General features: G+C 40.3%; 1 protein-coding gene across 2 annotated transcripts in view; it reads left to right on the forward strand.

Moving 5' to 3' along the window:
* The window catches only part of NFIA (nuclear factor I A), a 247,803-nt gene that overhangs the window by 191,841 nt on the left and 28,498 nt on the right, over window positions 1-27,464 (forward strand). The window contains exons 7-9 of one of the 2 annotated variants that reach the window (XM_086617088.1): window positions 9,288-9,416; window positions 22,303-22,481; window positions 25,037-25,202. In XM_086617088.1, coding sequence (XP_086473214.1) covers window positions 9,288-9,416; window positions 22,303-22,481; window positions 25,037-25,202 — 474 coding nt within the window. The remainder of the gene's footprint in view (window positions 1-9,287; window positions 9,417-22,302; window positions 22,482-25,036; window positions 25,203-27,464) is intronic. The other variant, XM_086617089.1, reaches the window with a different exon arrangement.

The raw sequence follows: 27,464 nt of genomic DNA on the forward strand, positions 1-27,464 counted from the left end.
CAGAGAGAGGATCCTGGGCTAGGTGGATCCCTGTAATCTGATTTGGCATGGCTATTTTCCTGTGTTCCTAAGCTCATGAGACCAAGTGACGTAGGATTATTTCATAATGCCAGAGCAGCAGTTTCTGAGGTTCGATGAAGCTATCTAGCAAAGTGTCTAATAAAACAAAAATCCTGTCCCATACTGTAGCTTTCTTGGTCCAGTGAAGCAGCATCCTCATGCAAACAAATCTTGTAAAGTTACTTCTGATTGCTCCCTCTGTCCCTTCATTTTCGTAAGCTAAAGTGCCATTTTCCTTTTTACAGCTTAATTGAACCTAAAAGCACACATTTTCTGCAATGTGGTATTTCGGTAATTTTACTATTTGCTCGTAAGTTTTCCCTTAAGCAAACTGAAAGCTTCCCCTTTATCACTTCACTGGGCCAAGATTTCACACAGTATCCTGCTTGCTACAAAATATGATAGTGTTCTCTCTCACCTTGTTTCTTTTTTCTTCTTTTACTTTCTTTTATAAAATCAGGATATCTAAGAAACCCCGAACACCGCGGAGCACTACATGGTGGGTGTGCTTATTCAAACAATGCCAATGCTCTTGTTCTCGGTGTATAGACATTTTGTGTTGGTTGGGGGGGATGGACCAGGTGTCCCTCTCGTGTGGGTTCTCCGGTGTCTAGTAAGGAGAGAGCTCGTGCCAAGCACTTTGCCAGCGTGATGGCGCTGGAGGGGAGCACTTACATGTTACCTTTGCCCTTCCCATGCCTGTTTTCATGAAACTTGCAGGGACTTTCTCCCTGCAAGCCCTCTGCCTCTCTGTCGGATATGTTTTAAATTGCTCAGCAGATGAGAGAGGTGGTGGGCACAGTGGCAGACCTGCAGGCAGCATGGTCCTACCCAGCTCCTCTGGAAATGAAGCCAAAGCCAAACTGCTGTGCTCTGCCTTCTCTGCAGTGGAAGATTTTATTTTTTCCAGGGGGATGCTTTGTTCCTCCCAGAATTCTAACGCCATTGGGAATGCAGAAAAATGAGGCTGATTTCACCTATCTGATATCATCACCTGCCTGGGAGCTGATCTGTTGGAAAGCGGTTTAAGTCTCTGCTGCCCAGGAGCTGCCAAGCCCTCCCCGGGAGGTGCTGGTGGCGGGTCCGCAGTGCCATTCCAGCGGGCGCTCACCAGCGTACAACTGGCAATGGACACTTTCCAGTAAAAGGGCACGGCAGCTGTAGGTCAGCTACAAATTCTTTTTTGTGTTCCGGAGAAATGAGATGAGTGTTCAGCCCTGCAACTGTCAAACCTAGGCAGTCCTATGGTAAAAATCCCAAGAACCACTGGATAGCAATACATAACAGTTCCATGAGTACACTCTTGACCTGTCAAATTATAAATCCATTTCCGTTTGGTATGATGCACTTGAATTCAGCTTGCAACTCCTTTCTTTCTTTGGAATAACGTATAAACTCTTCACCTCAAATTGTGCAGAAATCAGGTGACTTTCAGTACATGGTAAATTACCTGAGCTATTTTCAATCCTGACCACAGCTCTTTTATTAATTAAAACATACGTTCAGTGGCAGTGTGTACCGATTAAGTCTTCAAAACCAATATTAACACCAAACTTAGTCTTGTCATCATAAAAGTCATTTAAAAACATTACCATGCAGTAACTGAGGTCACAGGTCGAAAAAATCTGCATACTTACCCATCTCCATCCCATGCCTTTGGCGTTTAGCAGCCATCATTTTTATATATAGCCTGGATAGCCAATGATCTTTTGATGGCATGCAAATAATGAGCAAATGATTTTTGAGGAAAAAAAAAAAAAAAAGAAAATTTGACTCCATCTTCTTCAGTTACTAAAATTCCCTTTAGTATCACTTGCAATTTAGCATCCATATGCATCTCAGGAAGATATAGTTGAAACATAAATCTATTCTGGGTCTTTTACTTGCAAAAATATCATACCTCAGCTATAATCATATGCAAAGACTTTTTAGAGGGCTTTGTAAATGCCATCCAAATTTATGATGGCATTTTTTGCCTTACAGCTATAGATGTTCCATCCCCAAAGCACCCACATAAAGGTATATTCTCCTATGGATGGCTGCAGTTTGTCCCTGCTGCTCTATCTAATCTGCCAAGTATGCTGAAAAACTCTCAAACAACATTTGAAATGAAGCAAATGTAGTCATGAATTTTAAATGACGAGATGTCTAAAGACGTCATTAGAATTATTTTTTTTTTAATTCTTATTACAATCGATACTTATACAATGCAAAACGATACCGAAACTAACATTAAATCAAAGGGGAAATTATCTTGCTGTTTATTACATTTCTCATTAAAGTTTTCAAATATAAAACTCATGAAGTTATATTTTGAAGAAATTGGTAAATGTTGGATACCAGTTTATTAGTTATTGAAAGAACCACTCAGGCCAACAAAGCAGGAATGAAGGCTAACTTAAGAGATCTAAAACAATCCAGATGATGCTGTAAACATAGATGCAAATAGATTCTCTTTAATACACTTTATGGGAACATTTAAGGCAGATTTTAATGGGGTAGGGTTTTAAAATAATGATGAATCTTGTATTGCTCAGTTTTAAAATCCTGCAGACAAGATTTTCCACTGGTATAAACTGATATTTCCTCTTTGTAAATAGTGCAGTGCTCATTTACAAAGGAGAAATTTCAACCTTCTTTTTCCTAAGTGACATCAGAATTTTGATTCTAACTTGAATTATCATTTTTGGCTAAAAATTGCTGAGGAGTCCAAAAGCATTTAAAACCTAAAGCCATTGAATCCATTTAATGCGCCTTTGGCACCTCTCTCTCTCTCTCTCAGTCCTTTTTGAACATTCTGGTCCTCATTTTAATCAATCTCTTTTTATTAAGTTCTTTGGCTCATTTACTCGTACGTGCATTTCCTTTATTTTATTTGGAACATTTCTTTTGTAGTGTCTTGAAAAAGAGTTGTGACATTTCTTTTGGATAGCTTCTTAAGTATCTGGCAGTCACCTATGATACGATGTTGATGGGTATGGATAGATTAGCTCTGTTTTCCTGATGATCTGTCAGATGTCGAGTTCTGAGGAAACCGGTTGTGTGTGTTGGTGATGCATATGCAGTAGTTTGATAAGTGGATAGAGGGGGAGCTTTCATTTTTTCTTCTGTGAAATCACTGGTTATTAAGCTGGATTTAGTCTTGTGAAGCGAGGTACTCGCTGGCAGGTAGTTGGTCATTGGTCATGGTAACTCAACGCGACCAGGGGAGCGAGTAGCCATTCAGAACGTAGAAACTAAAGAGCACTTCATTAGGATGAGTGAATATCCATCTGCGTTGTCTTTTGTGTGTACTGGAGCAACTGATACAGTAAACTGATGGATGGCAGTTAGTGTGATCGTATCTCAGCTGACGACAAATAAAGTTTGCTCAGCGCTAAGTGGAACAGCCTTACTATGATTGACAGTAGGGTAGCCATCAAAATTTCAAGCAGCTTGAAATTAAGAATTCCCCAGGAAATAAAAAGCAGCTGATCAGCATTTCTGTTGATACAGATTTCAGTGAAATTGCTGGAATAATTTGCACAGAAGGATGAAAATTCCTTGAAAAATTCTTCCCCATACCAGTTTTTTCTTCAACAGCCGACTCGTTTTTCTGCATCATCTATTTGTTCTGCATGTTGTTGAGTTCCTGGTTCACCTGGTAATGTCTGAGCTTCCATGATTCCTTTTCATAGCACCCCTTGAGAATGAAGGTCGAAAACATTTTTCATTCATAGCTTTTGTTATGAAATCTCCATCAAGAGCCTAGAGGCAGAGAGCTACTGGGAATATTGGGGTAAATATTGGAGGTGAATATTAGCTGGTCCACCAATGTGGCTAACTTGAGACGGAGTTATTGTTTAAGACGTGTGCAGTCAGAATAATGTTAGTAATTAATCAAGTAAAATTGGATGGATATATGGATATAGATCCAGATATAGCTATAGATTTGGAAAGAAAGGGAAATGTTCTCCTCTTGCTCTGCGGTGACTCCATTCACTCCATCAAAGTTAATCCTAATTTCAGTGCCTCTGTTAGTAGGGTGCATAGGTATATGGCAAATAGGTTCATAGATATTTATTTGTTCTGGGAAGGATTTGTGCATTCAATTCTCACACATCATTTTCTGGTCCATTTAAATATATATCAGCCTCATACATGAAAATTTGAAGATCTTTAGCTGTACTCAAGGAAGACTCTTATGTGGTGCGTTTCTAGTACTGGCAAACATAAGGAGGTAGAGGAATTAAAACCATCACCCCTTAGAAGATGAGGAACACGAAGTATTCCTGTGCATTCACTGATAAAACTTGGGCTGGAGGTTTGCGAAGTGCAGAGTTTTGGAAAGTCTTACTGCGGGACTTCAACATCCGTGCAATGGCTCCAGTAACCAGAGTCTCTCAAGGACAAGGATCCCATTTACGCTTGCATTATGCATTGAGCAGAAGGGTGTGATGCATGATGTGGAATGAACAAAATAACTTGTGTGTTTAGGGAAATGCCAAATTAATGAAAATTCAGAAAGCTCTAATGTTGAAAAGGCACACAAATTCCTTGATAGAAATATAATGCTGCTAACAGTTTCAAGATTATTGTTGTCTGAATTTTCTGCTTATTGTGTACTGCAATTAAAATTCTTTTCAACTGAAAAACCAATGTCAAATTAATATTTCCTTTTGGAAAAAAATACGAAAGTACACATCTTGTTCCATTTAGCACCATCATGGTCTTTGATCTGGTTCCCTCCGCCCAGCGAAAAAAACGGATTCGTGTTAATGGGAGCAGGCTAAGACCATATATGTTTGGCGTACATATACTTATACAATCACGTGAACATGAGTACAGTAAGTTAAAGTAACACCCCACTCAGACTTCCATCTGTGTTTTACGCCACAAATCCCTTTATTTTCTTTTTTATTTAGCAATTAACTTTTCCATCTATTCTGTAGTTAAAAGCTGCTGTAAGATGAAAATAGACTAAGTCTGATTTTCTTCTCTTGCACTCTAAATAACATTCAGAGGAGACTCAGACCTGAATGATGAAATCCGCGTTTCCTAAAAGTGCCAGGTGTGACTGTGATTTGGACAACAGTCCTGTACACAGAATAGTAAGAAACACTTTTAAACCCCACCTGGGTTACCCAGCCGTTGTGTTCTGGCTGTTCTTGTTTATTCCTTGCTCAGAGCAGATGGATAGAAAGAGGCAGGGAACGGGGAGGATCCTTGGCTCCATTCCCTATTCACCGGCCAGCGCAGCTGAGACGGGGTGGGGGATATCGTAGTTTGTTGCTGCCCTGCACAGGAGAGGAGGCAGAGGAGAGTCGGAACTCAGAGGTGTCCTTAGGAGTTGGCACTGCCCCTTCCTTGGGGCCATGGGAAGTGCTGAAATCTGGTCTTCAGTGCAGCGGTCCCCAATATTCCTTAGCTCTTGGGAGCAATGCTGAGGAAAGCCGTGCGAGGCAGCAGCATCCTCCCTGGGCTCTGCCCGGGGTGGCTTCACTTCTAACTTTTTAATTTCCTGCATCCCTGAGCAACACAGGAGGGGAAGCTGCGGACTGGGGATCACTGCATGTGTTAAAACTCATTCGGTATGAAACCGAAGACCTTCAATAATAGCCAAGAGTCTCAAACGTGGGTGCCAAAAATTAAACACCTAGTTCCACATTTAGTCATTTATCTTAGTTCCTGCCTCACAGTTGTTAATACACACCACGCCACCTCATAGGTGGCCAGATTTTCATAGGCACCGGGCACCTACAACGCTAACTCAAGTGTTGAGACTGCTTACCTAAGAGTGGGACTTGGAGTATCAGATTTAAATTTTTCTGGGTGATTAAACCTGAGTTCCCTCGCTCTCAGCTCCTGAAAGGAGCTTCGATAGAATGACCAGCATTGTAACATATGGCTTAGGAACGGGGGAAAAAAAGAAAATGAGTATTAGGAATGGATGGACTAAAGAATACGCAGGATATATCAGGCACATTAACCAAACATATGGTGCTAAATGAGATATTTTTTTTAAATTGCAAAAAAATTGACGTTCCTGGCAGTCTCAAGGATAATGTGACATGGCTGTGATAAATTTAGAAGAATGGGACATATTTTGGCTTGTTCTTGGAAACCTTTTTCTTGCATGCCGACTGTATTTCTTCTTTTATTAACCCATTCAAAGAATGTTTGAATTTTGCTGCTAGAGCACCATGCTAGCGCAACATAAAATGTGAATGATGCTAATTGCTTTGCACTGCCTAACTTTCTGTCATACCCTTCCCTCTTAAAGGACAAAACATGCTTTGGAAATGAGCTGGCAAGCTCATCTTATTCTCTGTCTTGGTCAATATTAAGTGATGTAATTAAGCTCCTGTTTGCATATTCTTCTGAACTAGGAAGCAGCCATTTTTTTCTTGAGATCTGATGGATATGATCACTCAAAATAAAATGTGTCATTACAAACTTCAAACAAAATAAAAACATGGTAGAGTTGGACTGTTCCAAACCCATACATTTCAGAATACCCTGAAATAAATAAAAAAAAAAAAACAACAAAACAAAGTAGTGATAATAATGGCAATCAGAACGATGATAACAAATATGACAAAAATAGGAACCAATTATCAGTGCTTCAATTTGTCCTTCTACTCAATTTTACAACATAGTGTTACATTAAAAATCTCTATTTTCACATGAAAACAGCTGCCTCGACCTTACAAAATCCATCCCGATATGAATGTGACACTGCTCAGCATTGCCACAGTGCAAGGTCGTTCATCAGCTTCATCGTAGCTCCTCAAGTTCCAGTGTTTGGACACAAGCACACGAACTTCCAACAGCTTCAAACCATATTCCACTGCTCTCTCTGCCCCTTCCCCCTGCCACGGTTTCGAGGAGCCAAGCAGGTTTTTTAGCACAGGGTACAAGAATAGCTTCTTCACTTTTCTCAGAAGCTTTGCCATCTTTCCCATAACCCTGAAGAGGGTGTGCAGCTAGAGGATACGCGGGAAACCAGGGAGTTCATGAGCCAGCTGGACCATACGGCACACAGATTTAGAGGTCTTACTCCTTCCACGACCTCCGTTGTGTGCCCAGGGACAGGTACTCCTCTGTCCTCCTGGATCTCTGCTGCCGGGCTGCACAGCCATCAGCGGCGTGCGGGGCCTTGTGCCTCCACCCAAGGGTGCTGCACGACCTTGCAGTTCGAGCAGCTCACAAGTGGGTGTATTTTACTGCAATAAACCCTGTGCAGAAATAGTTTCGTGTTCCATCCATGATATTTTGCACTTAGAGAGATGGAGCCTACTATGTTAAAACCTGCCCTGGTGGGGAAACCTAGCCCCTTCCACAGCCCAGCACAGAGGAGATGTACCCAAGGCCTTGCTGCCAGCAGCGTAGTTCCTCTACCCCTCTGAGCACAAATATTGCCACTGAGCCTTGACTTTGTGTTTAGGGATGGGATTGACGCTCCTTCGGTGTTCCCACCCCCAGTTCCTCTATCATAAGGAAATCTGGGTCCACAGCACCGATACTTCGTGTGTCCTTGTCCTGAATATGGACACTCAAGGACAGAGCAATAACTAAGTTACATCCCAACGTGCCATTTGAGCAGAAATTCAGCAGACTGCGTTGGGATATTTCATTGAAATACCTTAGTTCAGTTTCCTTTTCTCTCCTACCCCCAAACTGAACCAACGCTTTTTGCTTTTGTCCCTACTCCAAAGTCCTTAAGACCAATATGAAAAAAAAAAAACCCAACAGTATTTTTCTTGCACAATAGTCAGTTTGAAACTTTGCTTTTTAAAAGATTAAGTATGTTATCTTTCTTGCTACGAGGAAAAAGCCACCACAGCAGCAAACCCTTGCAGCAAACAGTTTCGAGACAGAAAGCTACAAGTACAACCCTGGAACTCTAACCGCTCCCTTACTGTATTTAACTTTCTGAAATCTAAACTGCAAAACCTCACTGAAACCATTAAGAACCCAGCAGTGCAGCATATAAAGTACAAGAAGGCTCCTGCATATTGCAATCAACATCCCAGGGACTATAAAACTAGTATTATTAAATATAAAGTTAATAATATTGTCCTGAGATAATATTGTCCAGGCCTCTCTTTGCTTTTTAACAATTAAATTCTATAAAATATAGAGTTGGAAATAAGGTTGAATGACTTTGCCAGTGGAAGTTCAGCTTCCACATTATCTGATATTTTGCTTTTGTGCCTTAAACCTCAACTGTTCTGCACCTTTGTTTTGCTATATCCCTATGGATAAGCAAAATGTCTAATGTACTGTATATACTGGAAATTATGTGTTTTCAGAGTATGTACAGGTAATCAGAATACCCATATGCCTCTAAATCTTTAAAAATATAGAGAATAATGCAGAGACACATACACATTCTTCATCTATATGCTGTAATATTCTTTTATCCAAGCATAAATGACATGCAGAAAAGACTCAGATTTTAAGAGCCTATTGCAATATATTCATTCCACTGATTTCTTTGGTCCCACGGACTTGGTATGATATCAACAGGAGTTATTCTTACAGAGTATAACAAACCGGTTATATTAGCATTGTACCATTTCTGCCATTTCACCCAATGGCAACTTAACTCTGATTTTCATTGGAAGCCTTTGATATAGTTCAAGGGCATAATAACAACTCTGAAATAATTCCAGTGTGGCTTCTAATATAAAGACACAAATACCATTCACCCTTTAAAAAAATTTGAAAGCAAAAGGGTAGCACATAAATATGTTACTTTCAAATACCTTTGAAGTCAACAGAGTAAGGACAGGCAGAGTTTGAACTCAGAAAACTTCATTCTCTAGTTGTGCCTTGAGTCGTGCAGCACATTTGAAAGATCCATTTGCAATAATCTACTAAACCATGAGTGAAAGACAGAACTCATAAAAAGCCTGTAAAAATCCAAATGCTCCAGCTATTACAGATTTCTAAAAATAAAGCAGAGTAGGTTTCAGTAGCAATAATAAGCTGCATCTTATCCATATTTCAGATTTAAAAGAAAAATATGGCTGCCTTTTAGTACTCATTGCTCAGAGCAAACCGTGGCTGCTTCTGCCTCAAAAAAGACCACAAATAAAAGTGAGCTTTCAGCTTGCTGTTGTTTTCCGTTTCATTTGTCCTTTAAGTTTATCTAGCTGCTTCTGCACCCACTTTCACAATGCATAGGCTGTCGTTCCATGACCTAGCATTATTAAATTGCACTTATCAATCATTCTTGCCAGGAATGCCATCGCCAACTACATTAAAGAAGTCAGAGAAGTCTGGTTTCAGCAGTCCCTCGCCTTCGCAGACCTCCTCCCTTGGAACGGCTTTCACACAGCACCATCGACCTGTCATTACAGGACCCAGAGGTGAGGCTTAACCCAAGAGCCCCCAGGCAGCTTAAACGTTAGCCATGGCACCCAGTGCCCGTCCCAGCACCTTTCCACGGAAAGTCCTCGCCACCCGTGACCCACCCAGTGAGAGGCTGTGCTTCAGAAGCTTGATAACCAGGAGGTTTCAGTTGTCAAGACCTGTCTTTGGTTTTGCTAGGTTGAGCTGTTCGGTAAAACTCCCGACCATCGTTCAACAGCGCCTAAGGTGGAAACGCTGGTTTCTGGGGGCTTGGGGGTTTTCTTGGAAGAGGGCGGGGAAAGGGACAGAATATGTCATGGAGAGTGTCTTCTGCTTGTGTCAATGCCTAACATCGATTGAGTCTAACTGCTGGAGATAGGGACCCATCGCTCACTTCCGAACCACGCCTGTCTCCCAGCTCTATGGCTTTGTTCCCACCAGTCATTTAGTGCTCGTGCCGCTGGTGTCAGTGTGCTGAAGAACCGCCTTGTTAGAGGACTCCTTTGAAGTCGGTTCCTGCAATGCTTTGGCTGGTTTTCTTCACAATACTCTTCTGACTGCCTTTCCAAGTAAAAGAGATGTCCTCTGGGTCTAGATGTGCTTACACATTTTTGTTGGAAAGATGCATTTGCATTTAGCCTAGAAAACTAAATGCAATACTCTGTTCACGTTTGAAAAGGAACTCACTTGGGTGTAGTCATATACACAAACGAATGAACCTTCTTACAAACCTCTTTGGAAGATATAGAAGTGGGAATGAATGATTGTGACATGTTTCTTTCTGCTATGATATTTTGTCTCATTTAGAGAAGATTAATAAGGAATTGGTCAAATGGTTAAGCACAAAAAGACGTATTAGCGATTCACACTAGGAATTATTTTGAAATGTCTCTTTGGCATTAGTGTGGTTTTACTGAGGGCAGCGTAAACCAGGAGGAGCCTCTTTGTCTGCACAGTCCAGGTGATGTGGTGTGAAGTAGCAGAATCACACTAAGTTGAAGTGAGGTCAGAATTGCACTTCTTGGTTATTTATGCTTTGTTAAATCTACTTATTGTCGTTTGATTTGTTGTGGTTAATCTCATAAAAATTATTTATTACCCTTAGACACACATCTAGATCCTCAGAAGTTATTTAGGCATCCAAGTTCTATACAGATTTCCCTTGAAATTTGGATCTGAGCTATCTGGCAAATATGCCTTCTTTTAAAAACCCTGATAATTGATGATGCAAGTATGAATAATATGAATGTTCCATTAACGTTACATTCAGTGCACATCAGCTGACTGAATTCCTATCTTTTAGAAGTTCAGCCTTTTAGATTTGAGTTGTTGATTGATTGGTTAATAGGCCGTTCTGTATATGGTTATGTTTTACCTCACACGTATTTTTTAAGATCATTGTATGCCTTTTTCTGCCCCTGTTTAGACCTTCTGTATTTTGGAGTTTCGTGTGGTTGAGAGAGGAAATGTGTCACTAGTGAGGTCTTGTTTAAATCTCATCTACAGTCTGTTTTAACAAGACTTTTTCTGTGCACCAGGCGATATCCATCAGCTATGTGAGAAGAACATTCAGAGACAGCCAGCATTTGAAAGACCAAATAGAACGATTACAGTTCCCAAATTTTGTTTGTTTGGAAGGAGATGTCTTTACTAACTCCGTAAAGAAGTAACACAGTTTCTTATCATCGTGATTCCTAACAGATTAAGCAAAAACTGTTCTTCTGCAACACCATTTAGAAGTATCTTCTATTTTATGCTTGTTCACAAACCAAGTCTTAGAGACTTTCAGGAAAAATCCCTCTGAATCCATCCATGGATTCTTTAAGTGTCATCATCCTGGAAAAATCTTGTTCCAGAATTCATTCTTTGTTCTTTTTGGACATTCCTCTTCAGTATTCTTCTTCCACAGCACACTGGCTGTGTTTATTTCTCTTTTACAACAATCATTCTGTTAGTAAAGGGTAATATACTGAGACGGATTATTTTCTGCAAATCCAGCTTTGTTCTTTATCCCATTCCCTGCAGTGTACTTTAGGACAGTAAGCAGACGAGAGAAGCTTTTCAGGTACCAAAAGTGGCAACATAAAGAGTATAATGCAGTCATATAAGAGCAATTCATATCAACCATTACTTACTGGAAGTTATAAGTTTTCTGCAGAAATGATAGGTATAATGTAGTACACACATGTTACATTCTCTTTGGATACGTGTGCATTATGTAAATGTTCAGTGGCAGGTCATCCGAGTGGTCTTCAGAAAAGTAAGAGCAGGATTCGATCTTCAGTCTTCAGAGATATTTCAGAGAAAGGAAAGTCATGAGTAAGTAGGTCACCATCAGAGTAAGCTCCTCAGCCAAGTGAACGATTACAAGAAGGTTCAATCTCCTTCTGATGTTCATATGTGCGAGTTTATCACTTGGATGTGTATATGAGATGCATTTGTAAAGCATGATCAAAATAGACAGCAGAGAAGAAGCTGTAGACTATTCGTGGCAGGTGTTGTCATTGACAACCAGTGATTTATAACTTCTCAGGAATATTCCCAAATCTTTCACACGCTTCCAAACATTCCTTAGAACACAGTGCACGTCTTATGCTGGAGTATCCCAGGATAGTGACTGTCCTTCTCAGTAATCTCCACAATGAGTCATTTTTGGAAACAAAACTTGCTTGGAGGAGGAGTAGATCCTTAAGAGGATTTCTTAGTTATAAGATGCTCCATTCAATGAACCAGCTGGAAAACCTCTGTCCTCCTGAAATTGTCTGTCCTGTACTGTGTTGTGGAAGGCTGTGCACTAGTTTCCTATCTGCATTGGTGCTGCTGCCAGTACTCAACCCAGCTGGGCAGTAGCCAGCAGAGAGGATCTGAGCTGGCTGACCAAAGGACCAGATGTGCAGTGAGTGCTGGCGCATGGATGCCAATGCTTCAGTGACTCCTCACTAGTTCCAACAGATGGTGGTAAGATCCAAGTTTCTTTGGTGATAAGCTAGCAAAGTGATTCATGGAGCCTCACTTGATGATGGCAGTTTTTTGGGCATGACTCTATGAATGCACCATATGTCTTCTCTGGACCAGTGTGGTTAGGATTCAGTGTCTGGCAGATGGTAAATTGATCACCTATAGGGTGGCTGTAGCATCACTATCAGTTTTAGAATTTATTTCAAAGCATTGAAAATTCAAGCAGTTAGATTTCTATCTCCTACGCAGCATACTTTTGTTACCTGCAAGTTAGATTATTTGGTGGTCACTGTGTCTCACCACAGTACTCCAGTATTGCAAAACCATCGTGTATTGCTGACATCTAACAAACTTTCCCAGACATCAGCCCGCTTGAACTCTTTACCAGACAGTGAAGGATTTAAATACTATGGGTGACAGCAGTATTTACATAAGTGGTTTTAGGTTTCCATGTATTGCTACTTACACTCTAGTGACTTTATATCTGGAGCTGGCTGAAACGTTAAATTGACCACGATCTTGTAAACCTAGGATATACGGCAGCCTGTGCTGTAGAGCATTCAAGCGTTTCCACAGAATATGACAGCTTAGATTCTGCAAGGCAAAAAGCAAAGGACGAAAGGCAAGGAAAGAAAAAAAAAAAAAAAAGAATGAGATGGTATGTTAGGAAGATAAATGAAGGAGAAACACAATTAGAAGAAACAAGAAATAACACACAGAGGGAAGAACCCAGGGAAGTGGGTGTGTGAGCAGAAGAGAAGGGATGAAAGTCAACTAGTGGAGTGGTTCCCATTATATTAATTTCCTCTGTAATAAGTATTGCCATTGAGATTTTTATCGGGACAAGGGAAATCCTGCAGGATAGTACTCTCTGTTTGTGCCAAAGTAGCAAAACTTTATGTCACATATAGAATCATAGAATCATAGAATCATAGAACGGTTTGGGTTGGAAGGGACCTCAAAGATCATCTAGTTCCAACCCCCCTGCCATGGGCAGGGACACCCTTCACTACATCAGGTTGCCCAAAGCCTCACCCAATCTGACCTTGAACACTTCCAGGGAAGACATTGTGCCCTTCTCTATCAAAAAGCTTCACAGAGTCACCAAAATATCAGTGCCTGCTAGCTGTCCCATCGGCCAACTTCAGGCCAATCAAAAGGATAATTCCTGCTAACTCGCTCCAGAACTGCTCAGTGTAAAAAGGACATTTTGTCATAATCCTGTTCCGTACAACTCTCCGTGGCTGCTCCTTGATGCTGTCAGCTCCGGTTTCCCATAGCTGACTGTGTAGGTGAAGATTTTGATTTTCTCCACTCACTTTGAAACAGTGTGATGCTGAAGGAAAAACAGTTGCCTAACAGATGGCCTCAAGGTCAGGGTTTAGTAATTACTCGATACCCTACCCAAACTGCCATCTAGTCCCATGTCCCAGGCAGGGGAGGGCAGAGAGGAAGGCTTGCAAATGGTTAAAGCTTCAGCTAAACAAAAGTCAGGAACCGTGTAATTAAAACTCTACCTTTGTTGTATTGTAAAGAGTTAGCCTGTGACATAGGAAATATTTAAAGGAGCAGGCTGTTCAGCTAATTTGTGTGTGAGTGAACTGCTTAGACAGTCCTATCCTAAATTAACTGTAAGGCCACCCACTGAGATTGCCTCATAAAGGGCCATGATTGCTCAGCTTCGTTTTGTATAACCGTTCAATAATTACTAGATAAATGCATAACTAAAAGCTCTATTACACTAATAATTTGTACTGAGATAGATGTGTGGGACACCATGCTGGGTTAATTTGTCATCCCTGCAGCAAACTTCTAAAGAGGGCTCTTTTGCAGAGGAATTGTGTTAATATGTTGCTCCAGTGAGGACATGTTAGAGCAACAAGATGACTTGGTCGCTTAATCTCCTAAAGAGGCAAAATGCCTGGAGGGTAAGTGCCAGGAAGAAGAATGGGGGGTGATTAACACAGTGGACCCAGATTTAAACTCATCCTGACAAAAGGAGCTGATCTAACTGAGCAAAAGAATGAAAAAAGGGGAGTGTTAAAAATACTAATAGGATTTCATGCATCCCTAAAAAATAATATAAAAATAAAGTGCTGCAGGAACAAAGTATTTTACCCATGCTTTCACTGATTCTGTGTTCAGTTTCTTTGCTGCCTTTGATGTATCCATGAAGTTAAACTATATGCTTTAAACAGTGCAGTGAACTATAATATTTTTATCTCTGCTTTATGCTAAATTCTTCTAGCTTCAGACACACACAAAAAGCACATTATTGCTTTAAATATGGAACCCATGTTTAAGCATCAGAGCTCTGGATTTTCAACCTCCTCTATTGACAGAACCATAAATCATGTTAAAGTTAAGTGAATTACTGTAGCGTGGAACTATAGCTTTAACAATGTTTATGTAGTATCAGCTTACCATCTACAGAATGAAAGGGGAAAAAAACACTGATATTAGAAATGGGAATGTGGAGTCCTATTAACTTAACAGCAATATATCACTCCAAAGTCACAGATTCCATTACCATGCCCTTTTTAGTATCAAAGCAGAATTATATCATCACACACATAAAGGTTGTGGGCTTTGAGAGAATTTACATTTCTATTGTAAACTTATCAACTGCATTTCATTATAAGAAAGACATGATATATTCGCCTAGCAGTAGTTTTTATCTTATATATGGGAATACATCATGTGTATTAAAAACAATAATAATATGCAAAAGTTGCCAACGTTTGATGCAAGTTCTACAAATAGGTTAAATTAGGGGCTTTTGACCTCTAGCTATGATCTCGGAAGGGAGGAGTGCTCTCTATAGGTATGATTTTTATTTCTGTACCTATGTAATCAGTTCTATAGTATTCCAATCTCCCAACGGCAGAAAAAAATTTGACATGTTTTAAAACAATCTGCTCAAAATAGCTAACTTAACTGGCCCCCTGCCTATGCCAGAATCTGGAACCAGCGCTCAGTTCAGCTCTACAGGTTTTCAAAAGCAGCCTGCAATACTCACAACCCAGAGTACACCACTAAACCCTGTGCCCAAACACAGCTTTAAGCATATTTTCTTTTCGCTAGGAGCTCCGTGGGCCCTGGCAGAGCGTCCTTCTGCCTCCCACTTGCTACTGCAAAATCTCTTGCAGAAAGAGTATTTCAGAATGAAGGGTCCAGGTGCCTTATACCGCTCTTCAGAGCAGCAAGAAGGGGCTGATAGCCAGCCCCAGCTTGGAGATGCCACGGGTCTGTTTTTTCAGCAGCGCTTAGCCGACCACCTGCACTTCACTTCTGGAGCTGAGAGATGGATATTCTGCAATTCAGTCCTTCTTTTTGATGTCCATGGGCGGGAACAGATCCTCCATCCATCATATTTAGGGTATTTGTATATCTCTTGCATCGCTCTGCTGTTTATACTGTATTTTGAATGTTTCATCTCTGTTTGCCTACATGATGTGGGAGGAAGTATCAGTGACACCTAAATTTTCCCCATGCTAAGAGGGTAAGGGCTGTTTTGTTCTCCTGCCCGTGATTTCCCAGCCTTGTCACTGCAAATGGGAATGCAAGACAGGATCTGTTTGAATTTAGCTCATCCACGGACCCGACAGACGTGTTACTAAACAGTCCCTTTGCACCATTAAGCAATACTTAAGTTTTCCACTGATCTGAATTCCCTTCAAAGGGCTGGTCCTCAGACTGGTCAGTCCTACCCTCAGCAGCTCAATATTTAAGTAGAGGCGAGTCTTTGCTAACCTGAATAAGAGATTACTCTACATTTATCACCCTAAAGTCTATTCCTAATGGGCAGTAAGAAAAATGGGGACTTTCAGAAACCTTTGAAAGAGTTAGAGGGACGCAGCTCCCATTGAAATTCAAAAGCAGTTAATGAATTCTCTCAGGACCTCTGCAAATCCCAGCCCAAGTTTCTTAATTATTTTTTTCTTGTTTGGGGAGCTACTTTCATCACAAAAATCTGTGGACTTAAAGCTATTGTTTTAGGCTCCTATTCTTTACCTCTTGTATTGTATTATACACAGAAGTGTAAGTTCTTTTCAACAAATTTGGATTATTGCCAGTTCTCCTTATTAAAAAGTCACTCTTCATATTTCCGATAAACACAGCTGTTTCATGATGTTTGAAAGCATTTCACATCAGCCAGCATGGTGGCTTAGCCAATTAGTACTCTAATATGGTCAATTTTCGGAATAAGTACCTTTGGGGTACAAAGGGTGGGATACATCTTGCATAATCTGAACTGGCACTTGCATCACTTAAATGCTAGGAGAAAGCTTACAGCATGCAGGGAGTTAAAGCGACTTAGAAGCCTGGAGTGGAAATATCTAGCAGAACAAACTGTTCTATAACATTTCCAGGGAAATGACTTTTAAAAAAATTCTTTCTTAATTGTAATGAAGCCAATTATAATGGCCTCAAAAACAAGCTGATAAAAATGATCCTGCTTCATTATGATTATAATGTTACTATTTCTAGGAAGATTGATCAATGTTTAATGAGCTATTAGTAAACTTAATTATCACTTTATAGAGGAGGTGTCTGAGCATTGTGCCCTAGTGAAGTCGATCCACTGTTGGCCTGGTCTGATGGACTCGTGCTTGTGAAGGAACAGTGGTTTTGATTCCCCAGACCACTCTTCTTTGAACAGACGTGCAGCGCAGGGTGATAGCAGGCTTTTCCTGAGCCGGAGAAGGGCAACACTAAATGACCCTTCCAAAGACTTCAAACAACTTCACGAAGAAAGAAATTTCATCCAGTCATCTGGACTTGAAGGGGTTGGCAAGGCTTTTTGGAAGAGAAGATGGAAGGTGGACGGATCAATATGTCTCCCCCATATGTTGGGCTGTGCTGGTGGAGAAATCTGTCTGAGCACTGCAGGTGCGATCACAAAGTCCCTTTGCCACATCAGTGAGTGCTCTCTGGGAGAAAGAATCCCATGTGTGTTTATTAGGACTGCTCCTTTGTTCTAGGAGAAGGGCCTGAGAAGGGTACTAAATATCTGAAGCAAAATATGACCTGTTTCTAATTAACGGATTCTTTATTTTCTGATCATTCAGTTGAGTAGAATTCACAATTTTGGCTCTACTTCTTTTGCCTTAGACGTGTGAAGTGCTAACCTCATCAATGAATGCAACTTATTTTATTAGTTAGTTTGTTAGTGACTACTAGAAATCAAGAAGGGAAAAGACAAGACTGGCCTGCGTAATCAGAGGTTTGAATTCAGCATTCTGAAAAATCCTCTTGCTTCTGCGCTGTGCAGCACCACGAACTCATGAAACACTAAAAAATCCAGTGTAGCACGCAACAGCTGTACTGCATAATTACTTGGCTGTATAGCAGTAGTTTTAAAATACTGGTATATCTGTTGCAGGCCACCATACATTATCATCTCATTTTCAATAAAAAGTCTGGGATGTTTCAGATGAGCTTCAATGGAATTAGAATCATGTGTGCTTTGAAATATTTATGCTTGCCTTGAGATGGAAGGATAATTCCTGCCTCCAACCCCCACACGCAAATAATAGATTTAATAACGCCAGATAGTCCAACTCCTCCATACCTACAGCAGGTAGAAATGAAGTTCTGATCTGGAGTACACATATTTTCATAGGTTGTAGAACTTATATTTTGTGTCATTTAGAGAGGTCAGTAATAAAATATAAATGTCATAGGCTGAAAGACGCCAAGAGAAATATGTTTTGGCAGCATGGAGCTGCTTAAGGGATACATAAATAATAAGTCAATAAGTAAATAAATAATAGACAAAGACCTATTTTATCTTCCATTTGAAGATCTCAAAGAATTTACAGTCACTGAGTGAGACTTGTAATATCCCATCAGAAGAACAGAAATAGTAACAGCCCCTTCTTATACACAGGAAAACTTGCATCACTCTAGGCATGGTTTTCAGAAGCAATGACTTAATAATTGTTATTAAGTTTTTCTGAAAATCATGACTGAAGGGGTTTGTCCATGGTCACTTGCCCCTTTTAGAGGCAAACAGGGAAAACAGCGACCTGCTCCACTACCTCACATCCTATAACTGATTAAAAATGTTTGTGAGGATCCATATATTTGGAAACACGTTGTGTTCTGCGCTCAGAACTTGTTTGAAAGGCCATTTTTGCATAGCCTTGAGTTGGCGACCACAACACAGCTATCGGAGTAATGGTCTGTATCTGGGCCAGCAGTTTTTAGACTTTATCATTTAATTCCCTCTCTCTAGTACAAGGCAGGCACACTTGTTTGTCAGTTTAATAGCAGTAGATTCTTCCTCTGATCAAAATCCCTTTCTTTTGCCACTTAAGAAAGTTGGTATTTTCCAGTCGGAGATTGCAAAGCCAAACCTTTTGGAGATCTTTATTCCACTCTTTACTCCTTATGCTAATCCATCTCTTCTGAGAAAATTAACCCTACATGTCAGTATATGGCACAGTCTGAGGACTGATGCATATTCAGTCTTGTTTCCTTCCTCCAGTCTTTCCCGTGACCAGCAGAAAGCCCGTTGAGGCTGTGCTGAGGAGCTGGCCAAGACTCTGACGAGGAACCACTTTCTCCTTCTTGCAGCATTTACCTTCCTGAATTATTGTTGATCATTTCTGCATTTGTATTTCTTCTCTCTGTCTTTGGGAAGATCACTGACAAATGTTTTCCACTTTATTTTCTACTCTGACATGCTGAGGAGGTCAAAACAACAGAGAAAGACCCAATACTTACATGCCTATGAGTATTTCTAATAACCATAACACGTCTTTCATATAGCAAATCAAATCATTAAATGAAGAGCCATACCTTGGAAAAGTTAAATACAGTGTGGTCTTAGGCCTCGTTTTGAATTTCCCTATTTTGCCTGGGTACAATTTTTTGTTCCTTCTTGTTTGATTGAAAGAGCATTTCTATCTTCTTTTCACCCAGTAGAAGAAAGGCAATAAATTTGTTCCCAGATGTGTACAAAGGACAGTGCAGTTGCATAACAATTTCAAATAGTATTATCAGAGCCAGTGCTAAAATGAAACTTTTTTTTTATAAATGTTTAAAAAATCCCAATCTATTTTTTACTTAATTAGCTGTTTGCCACATAAATTTTCATTTCTCACTTGTATCTTTGTACTTTGTCTTCCTTTTGGCATACAAGGAAAGGACAAACTATAAAAGGAGGTATGAAGAAAGAGAGGAAGAATATGTTTTATATCCCAAAAAAGACAGAAACTTTGTATGCTACTGAAAATTTTGTTGCCGTCAACAAAATCCTTACCACCAACTTTAGTTGAACCAATATTTGCAGCAAAATATTTTGACAAGCTCTAAAAAGACTGTTCCTTCCGGAAGAAGGTGATGATACATTCATACCTGTAAGGTGGCTATGACCTAAGTGTCATTAAAGCAGTTACACCTCAGGGGCTGGTGTAAGTGAGATCAGAGGCTGACACTTTGGGTGGAATTCACCTAACTGAAGGTGCGTGTGTAGACTGGAGGTATCTACCCTGGAGCTAGTACCAGTGGGCTCCCTTCACATCCACTGGTGAGCCACCCAGTGTGGTCCGTGAAGTCTGGTCAAAGGCAGTGGTCTGGTTTTGGATGAGATGAACGGCTCTTTAGACACCATTAGTTCTGTTTTGTCCTCCGTTGATTCGAAGATAATTAGCTCCGTGGTAGACACCCAGATTTACTCAGGTGAATCCCACATTATCTCTACTTCTAAAAGCACACTTCAAAGTTACAGCCTCTCCCAGGAGTTTGGGGACAGGAAAATGGCCTTCATTTCTTCCTTTGAAGATTTCGGTTCTTTATCTGAAGAGTTTTCAAACACGCTATGATTTAAGATGCAAACTCAGGACAAAACTATTTGCCTTAAAAGTGAGTAAGAAATAATTAACTAGGTTTGTAAAAAACAAGAGATAAGCCCAGATGTGCAGACAGGTCGAACAGGCTGGGCACACAGGTGTTTGCCTTGGCCATGGAATAGCTGTCAACATTTCCATAACAAGGAGTGTGGGATATGCTGCTTCTTGTTTCCTTTTCCCAAATGCGGCGTTGCAGACCTAGCACAGCTGTGGGAAGACACCGTTTTCCAGTTCAGCCCACATGCCACAATGTCTGGCTGTTAGAACATAGGTATAGCCCATGCTTTCAGAAGAGAGTCGCTGGATATACATCTGCTTTGATCAGAGATAGTTGAAGGCTGCATGCAACTTTTTGGTTCCTCATCTCCATGCTTCCTTTCAGTGGTGCTTTCCTGTTTACACCACACATTTAGTATGCGTTTCTCTTTCTGTTGTGAATATTTTAAACAGCATGAAGGGGAGCAGACTGGGAAGACTCGTGGGGTTAACAAGGATAAGGGATCTTTTCATGGCAAGGATGAGAGCTCCATATCCATCCCATATCAGCACCCCAGGCATGAGTGCAGCTCTTTTTGGTGGTGGTGTCAAAGCAATCATTCCTATCCAGTCGCGGTGAAAGAAGTGCACAGAAGTGCTGCCCAGCCAACCCTTAACGAATGTTTATAGGTTTGGGAAATGCAGTAGGTTTCCTTGCTGCTGTCTCTGAGCACATGTTTTACCCACATCTTCAGGCTCTGAGTTTGCTGATGGTTTAGTAATGCTTAAGAAAAAAATTACTAAGAAAGTGTCGTATTATTAAACTGGCAATGAATGAGACTTAGAAGCAGATTTTAGTTTTTATTTAACTGAGGGTTTTTCATAACATTCATCATGAAATGAGTGTTTGCTCATTTGTATTTGATTTTAGTTAACTTTCCTACATCTCTCCAATTTTTCAAAAAGTGCCAAAGGCTTTTTTCCCCCTCTTGTATATTTAACTTACTTCAAAGCCAACACATGAGTTTCGGTAGGATATTACCTCCCTTGCATAGCCTTTATCTAATCGGTTATGTGTGGTGTACAAGTGCAGTACGTGCACATGGACACCCTTGAAAGATCACTGGGATAGCATGCCAAGGGAGCAACAGGGATGGAATGACGACTGTTTGGTGAGAAATAAACTATGATGTACAGATGAGCTTGCGTGCAACCAGATTAATTGGCCACTGTAAAGGAAGAGTGAATTCTCATTTTAGCTAACGAGGGTCCAACCCAATGTATATTGAAGGCCAAGGCACTGGGTGATGGTGTCACATAACGTAGGAGAGCATAAGGCTCTTCAGCTGCACTTGCAGTTCTGCTGAAATCAGCCGAGGGTAGAATCTGTCATTGCCAATGGGCTTGTGTACATTACACCTTTACACCTTCACTGCAGTACATTTTCCAGCTGGCTTGTTGGCCCATAAATTCACCAAATTAAACTTCATCCCTGAATGCAAGCTGAGGGCTTGCTGAAGATTTGAGCCTAACATTATTCAGAAGCAATGTAAATGTAATTTTCAAAACGATCTTGCCACTTTGTGGATGTTCATTAGATGAAAACACGTTGCTTAAAATAAATGTTCCTAAAGTGAGGTGGAAAAAAAAACCCCAACAACAGGAAGCGTTAGACCATCTTTAAATTATCAGCCATTTATAGTACAATATAAAATGGATTCATATGTGCAAATCCAAGTTGTACGAAATGTCAATTAAATCAACCCTAATCTCCCAAATACATTTTTTTATTGCCTGATTGATGAGGACTGCTCTTAAGGTGATGAATAGTTTTCACTTTCACAAAGGCCTGCTGATTCCTTTATATGTGTCCACTAAAAACACAGAAAATCCTTCAAAATGTCTGGCTCCGTTTGCTTTCAGGATCTAGATGCAGTGAGCGTAGGTCACAATGTGGTCTAACATATTAATTGTGACGATCAGATGTATAAATACTGTACATTTAAAAAAAAAAAAAAAAAAAAAAAAAGACTAAAACTACAGTAGATTTAAACTGTTTTATTTTCCGAAGACAAAACTCTATATAACTTCTTTGTTTTCTTTCCTATAGCAAGTCCACATGCAACACCATCGACTCTTCATTTTCCAACATCACCCATTATCCAACAGCCTGGGCCATACTTCTCACACCCAGCAATCCGCTATCATCCTCAGGAGACTCTGAAAGAGTTTGTCCAACTTGTCTGCCCCGACGCTGGTCAGCAGGCTGGACAGGTGGGGTTCCTAAATGTAAGGAAGCCGTTTTTATTTCTTCAGAAGTGTTTGTCCTATGTAAAAATTAACCACGGGATTACGGGATTATTTTAACAGCATGTTGCATACAGGAACACACCTTGGACAGTCGTTGGAAGAAAAAAAAAAAAAAAAAGATGCTGCGACTGCAAAAATATTTTAAAAAAACAACAAAAAAACTCCCCAAAAAAACACTCGACCACATTGTGGTGAAATTAACTCAAACTGTCAGAGAAGCCAGTGATACAGTGACCTTTTGGGTCCCTCCACAAATGACTTTGCTGCATGCATTGTAACCCTAGTGGAACGAGGGTTAACAAAATATGAAGGCAGAATAATTTTTATTAATTATTTTTGAAGTTCAGGGGAGAGTGGGGGGGGAAGGAGCAGGAAAAGGGAGGGTGAGAAACAGATGTTTCGGATCAGCTAAGTTCATTAAAAAAAAAAAATACTGCCTTATAGCACTTTAGATCAAGTTGACCAGTACTTGAACTCAAGATGTTAAAAGTACAGTTTATTATGGTTTGTTATTTCTGTAAGCAGTTATCTTTTCCCCTTATCTCTATGAAAAATTAAGCAGAGTTCCAAAGCTTCAAATAACCATTTTCATTTTTTTTTAATCAAATAAAGTGAATCATCTTGCTATTATTGAAATAGCATTCCGGTCAAATACAGAATTTATAAATTTTATGTAAATCAAATCTAAAATAATGCTCTGAATATTTCATGAAATGTAATGCATGTAACTTTTTCCAGCCAATGAAGTAATAACTGGCAAAATTACTGTTTCTCTCCTGACATGCATACGATTGAAAGTGTTAATGAGAATTAGTTTAATTATTAGCATCTAATTTATTACACTTATTTAATAAGCTATATTGTTCTCGGTGCTTTCCTTTCCCTAGCAGAAAAACTGACTCTACTTATTCCAGCCAGTACTGGCTTTGAATAATGTCTGCAATATGTTAGCAGATACATTTATGTCTGGACAACAAATCAATATAGTGCTTTTCTTTTTCCTTGAGTATTCATTTGCTTAATTTATCCCAAACCATTCAGCATTATGAACTGTTAGCACACTCACAATGAACATACAGCAGGGGTCTTCTTGGCAGGAAAGGGACCTAATTGTGAGACAAGATAGTGTTTGAGAGATGTCACTAATATATTAGTTTATTAAAGGTACTGAATGTTGGAAAAATAAATATCCCTGAAGGATTGCTTCTTGCTGCAAACACTAGTGACTGCAGTCTTTGAAGTCAGTGGGAGTGCTGTTAAGTTAAATGCAGATGAATTTGAGTCTTATTTATGCCCTGGACCATTTTTGCTCTAGCACAAGCGTGATTTGCACCTACACAACTTTAAGACCTTTTGTCAGTGCCAAAGCAGGTGAAATGAAAGTAAGGTCCCGAGCATTTGCCAGTATGAGTATTTTGTCCCCAGTAATTCAGGCTAATGGAAACCTTAACAGGAATTAAAATATTATTTTCTTTAGCAGTACTTAGAATATGGATCTGTGTTTAAAGCTGAGCTTTTATCATCAATGGAAAAGCCAATGCTCAGTGCCAGAAGAACTGCAGTGAGATCAATTTGCAGAGTGCTGTCGAAAGTGATCTCATCATTTTTGTCACTAAAATGGAACACCTGATTCACAGGCTGTCCTACTTTCTCTTTATAATGGTATTTGGCATCTGTCTGTATGGTTTTCAAGTGTCCGGGCTGTATTACATTTAAAATGTAAACTTAACAAGTTGAGGGGAAGGGTGGCCTTTTTTTGTTTTTTTTTTTTAAGCCTGCTTCTCATTTTTGGGATGTTTGAAAACGCTTTTGCTTACGGACAGGTTTTTCTGCTGATTAATTGGAAGACCACACTTGTATAGCTGGGCACGTTCTGCCTGTGACCGACCACATCCCAGACTAAATGGAGTTGTGTTTTTTTTCCTAATGTGTAAAATGAAGCAGTTCTAAGTTCAGTCATTTCCCCGTGTGATCCTAATGGCAACTAAACTGAGCGCTACACTACTGCTAACTCAAAAAGGATGTGGGAGAGCAGTTACTTTAATATATACTCATTCATTTTCCTGTAATAAGATATCAGCATGACTTTTAAGACCACCAAAAATGCTTGTTTTTTCTCCTAATGAGCAATATCTTTAAGAAATTTACACTCAAGTCCTAGGCACTGATATATCCTAAGGGTATAACAGAGACACAAAACTGGGGGATTTAAGGGGTCAAAAATACTGCTTCAACTCTCCCTGAGCATGACTTAGTGGCTGCAGGAAATGTAAAGAGTAGTAGAATTTAAGCCAGGGCAGTTCAGACCAGCTGCTAATAGGACAGATGCTTAAAAGCGAGAATTTCCTTAGTTTCACAGGGCTTGAGACAAAGTTCCTTGAAGTCAATGGAGAATTTGACACAGCACTTTCTTTGCCACCTCTCAAGTAGTTATAAATGTATTGCACATAGCTTTCGACTAGATTGTTATTACCAGAGGTTCCTAATAGCTGATTTTTAGTGTAATTTTTGTCTGTTTGCTTGTTTTTCGGCAGCCCAATGGTAGCAGCCAAGGCAAGGTGCACAATCCATTCCTTCCTACCCCAATGTTGCCACCACCACCTCCGCCACCAATGGCTAGGCCTGTGCCTCTGCCAGTGCCAGACACAAAACCTCCAACCACATCAACAGAAGGAGGGGCCACCTCTCCCACTTCTCCAAGTAAGTATAGACGCAGCGGGAACCAAGGGCTAAGAGCCGTGCGCAACGTGCTGCCATCACCGTGTGTCGGCTACTTGGAGATGAGGACTGGAGTAGCTCTCGGGAAGCAGGAGAGCTCTCTGCTCTGTATATGATGGACAAAATTCCGAGCTGGTTTTATATTAATAAGAAAAGAGTTAGCTGAAGGTTACAGTTTTATTTCTGACTTTGTTGGCATTTCACGTACCCGTGTATGAGAGAAATCAAGGTCAGTAGCTAAGCTGTGACACAGACCCAGGACTTTTGGGATCTCGTTTACTGTCATGAGGAGGAAGTTTGGTATCTTAAGTCAGGCCTTAGAAGATAGATACTACATGGAAGTCAGACTGCTCATCGAAAACATTGCTGCTTATACATACTGGGCTAAACTAACAACTCTTGCGAGTTCACTTCATTTATAGTTCTTTTGGGAATAAGTCTTCCTAGATTAACCCAGACGTCTTTCCCTTATGACTTGGTTCCCGAGCCTTGTATTTTGGGCAAGAAGCTGTGGTATTTCTTAGGCCCAGGGAGAAAGCTTTAATCCTCTCTCCACCACCCACACCGCTCCCATATGTATTTTGTGTAGCCACAAGTCAAATATACAAATTCCTGGATACACACTTGGGGATACCACTTTGGACTCACTCTGCTGGGAAATAAATGCGATTCAGCTGGGTTTGATGCTTTAAAAAAGTCTGGATGTTCAGGGAGTTAATTGTGAAATGATTTAATGAAGCTATGCTCAAACTGACATTTAAAAACAAAAGGGAAGCTTTCAGTGCTTTAATGGCAACTGTAGGGGACTTGTTCCACAGTGAAGGGAGTCCAAATAACATCCACAAACAAAAATCAATCTAATCGAAAGAGCAAATCCCTTTGTGTGCTTTTCAAGCTTATTATTTAAATGCTATATGCAGCCTCTGCTTGATGTGCAAAGAGGTATTCGCTATTCAGACCATGTGAAGCCTACGTTTTTAAAGCTTTATATACTGTTGAGGAGATTTGCACAGGTTCCAGGGGGCATTTTTAAAATCTGGTAGATCTCGGAGTTTTGCATTGCCTTCTGCTACGCGATAGTGCACAACTGCAAGCTCAGCACGATGCTCTGGCTCGCTTCGAAATTAAAATGGGTTTTAGTATGAGACAGTCTGGTAAGATTGTGAACATGATCTTCTAGAATCAGGACTTCTAGAATTGATCAGCAGATTTTTGTTGAGCTAAGAAGTTGATTCATTCCCTCCGCTCCTCTTTCTGACCTTAGACCAACACTTGTGCTATCAGGATGTTTTGATGCTTTCTGACGGGAGATACTGTCTTTTAAGTCCTATCAATAAGATTCAGCGGTGGAATCTAAAAGGTTAATGGTTAGTCATAGTTATCACCGAATATAGTCACCAATGCCTTACTATTTCCTTGTCTTCAGAACTGGGAAAAATGAAACTAGGTCAATGTATGTTTGTCATTACGGTTGTGACTCAGTTTACTGGCAGTGCGTGGTGTCGAAAAGAAAAAAATTCCCAACATCATTTTAGCAGTAATCTTAATAATTTTTGTGATACCGTGACCATGTAAACAAGCTAGAATGCGTGTCTGGCCTGATTCTCAGCTGGCATAAAAACTGGCATTGGTCTGCTGAACTTCGCAGAACACCACTCATCGGCATGGGCTCGGGCCGGTCACTGTGGCTCAGTGTTCAGCAGACAGCTGCCACCTTAATTGGGAACCGAGGGTTTCTCAAGAGCAGCCAGTTAATGGTATTTAAACAAAAGATTAGGAGAATAATTACTGTTTGTTAATTAGCTACGCTGATGTCTAAACATATAGTTCTGTACATATTCAGGCATGCATCTTCCTTTTGGTAAGGGTTTTGAATAACAGCGACTTGAGTTGTAAAGAAGCATATAATTTAATTTAGGGACAAATTTTACAGAAAAGTAGATTATAGGAAACATTTTCTAAGACATACCAAAGCCAGTGGAAGTGGCTGGCCACATAACGAGAAAAATAAAGCGAAGTTCCTAGGCTGGCGGTGAGAGTTTACCAGAAGGGCCCACTGGACTCCATTTAGTGTGTCAATCAGTACCAACCTCCCATTTTCGTCGGTGTTTATTTTTTCCTTAACTAAATATTAGCCTTCAAATAGCAAGTGCAGATTCACCAGCGTTTCATAAAAGCCTCACAAAAAGGGGCTTTCCATGGTTACGAACTGCTCGAGTGCAGCGGTTCTGGGAGTGTCGCCGG

Source organism: Tauraco erythrolophus, chromosome 10, assembly GCF_009769465.1.
Source record: "Tauraco erythrolophus isolate bTauEry1 chromosome 10, bTauEry1.pri, whole genome shotgun sequence".
Lineage (NCBI taxonomy): Eukaryota > Metazoa > Chordata > Aves > Musophagiformes > Musophagidae > Tauraco > Tauraco erythrolophus.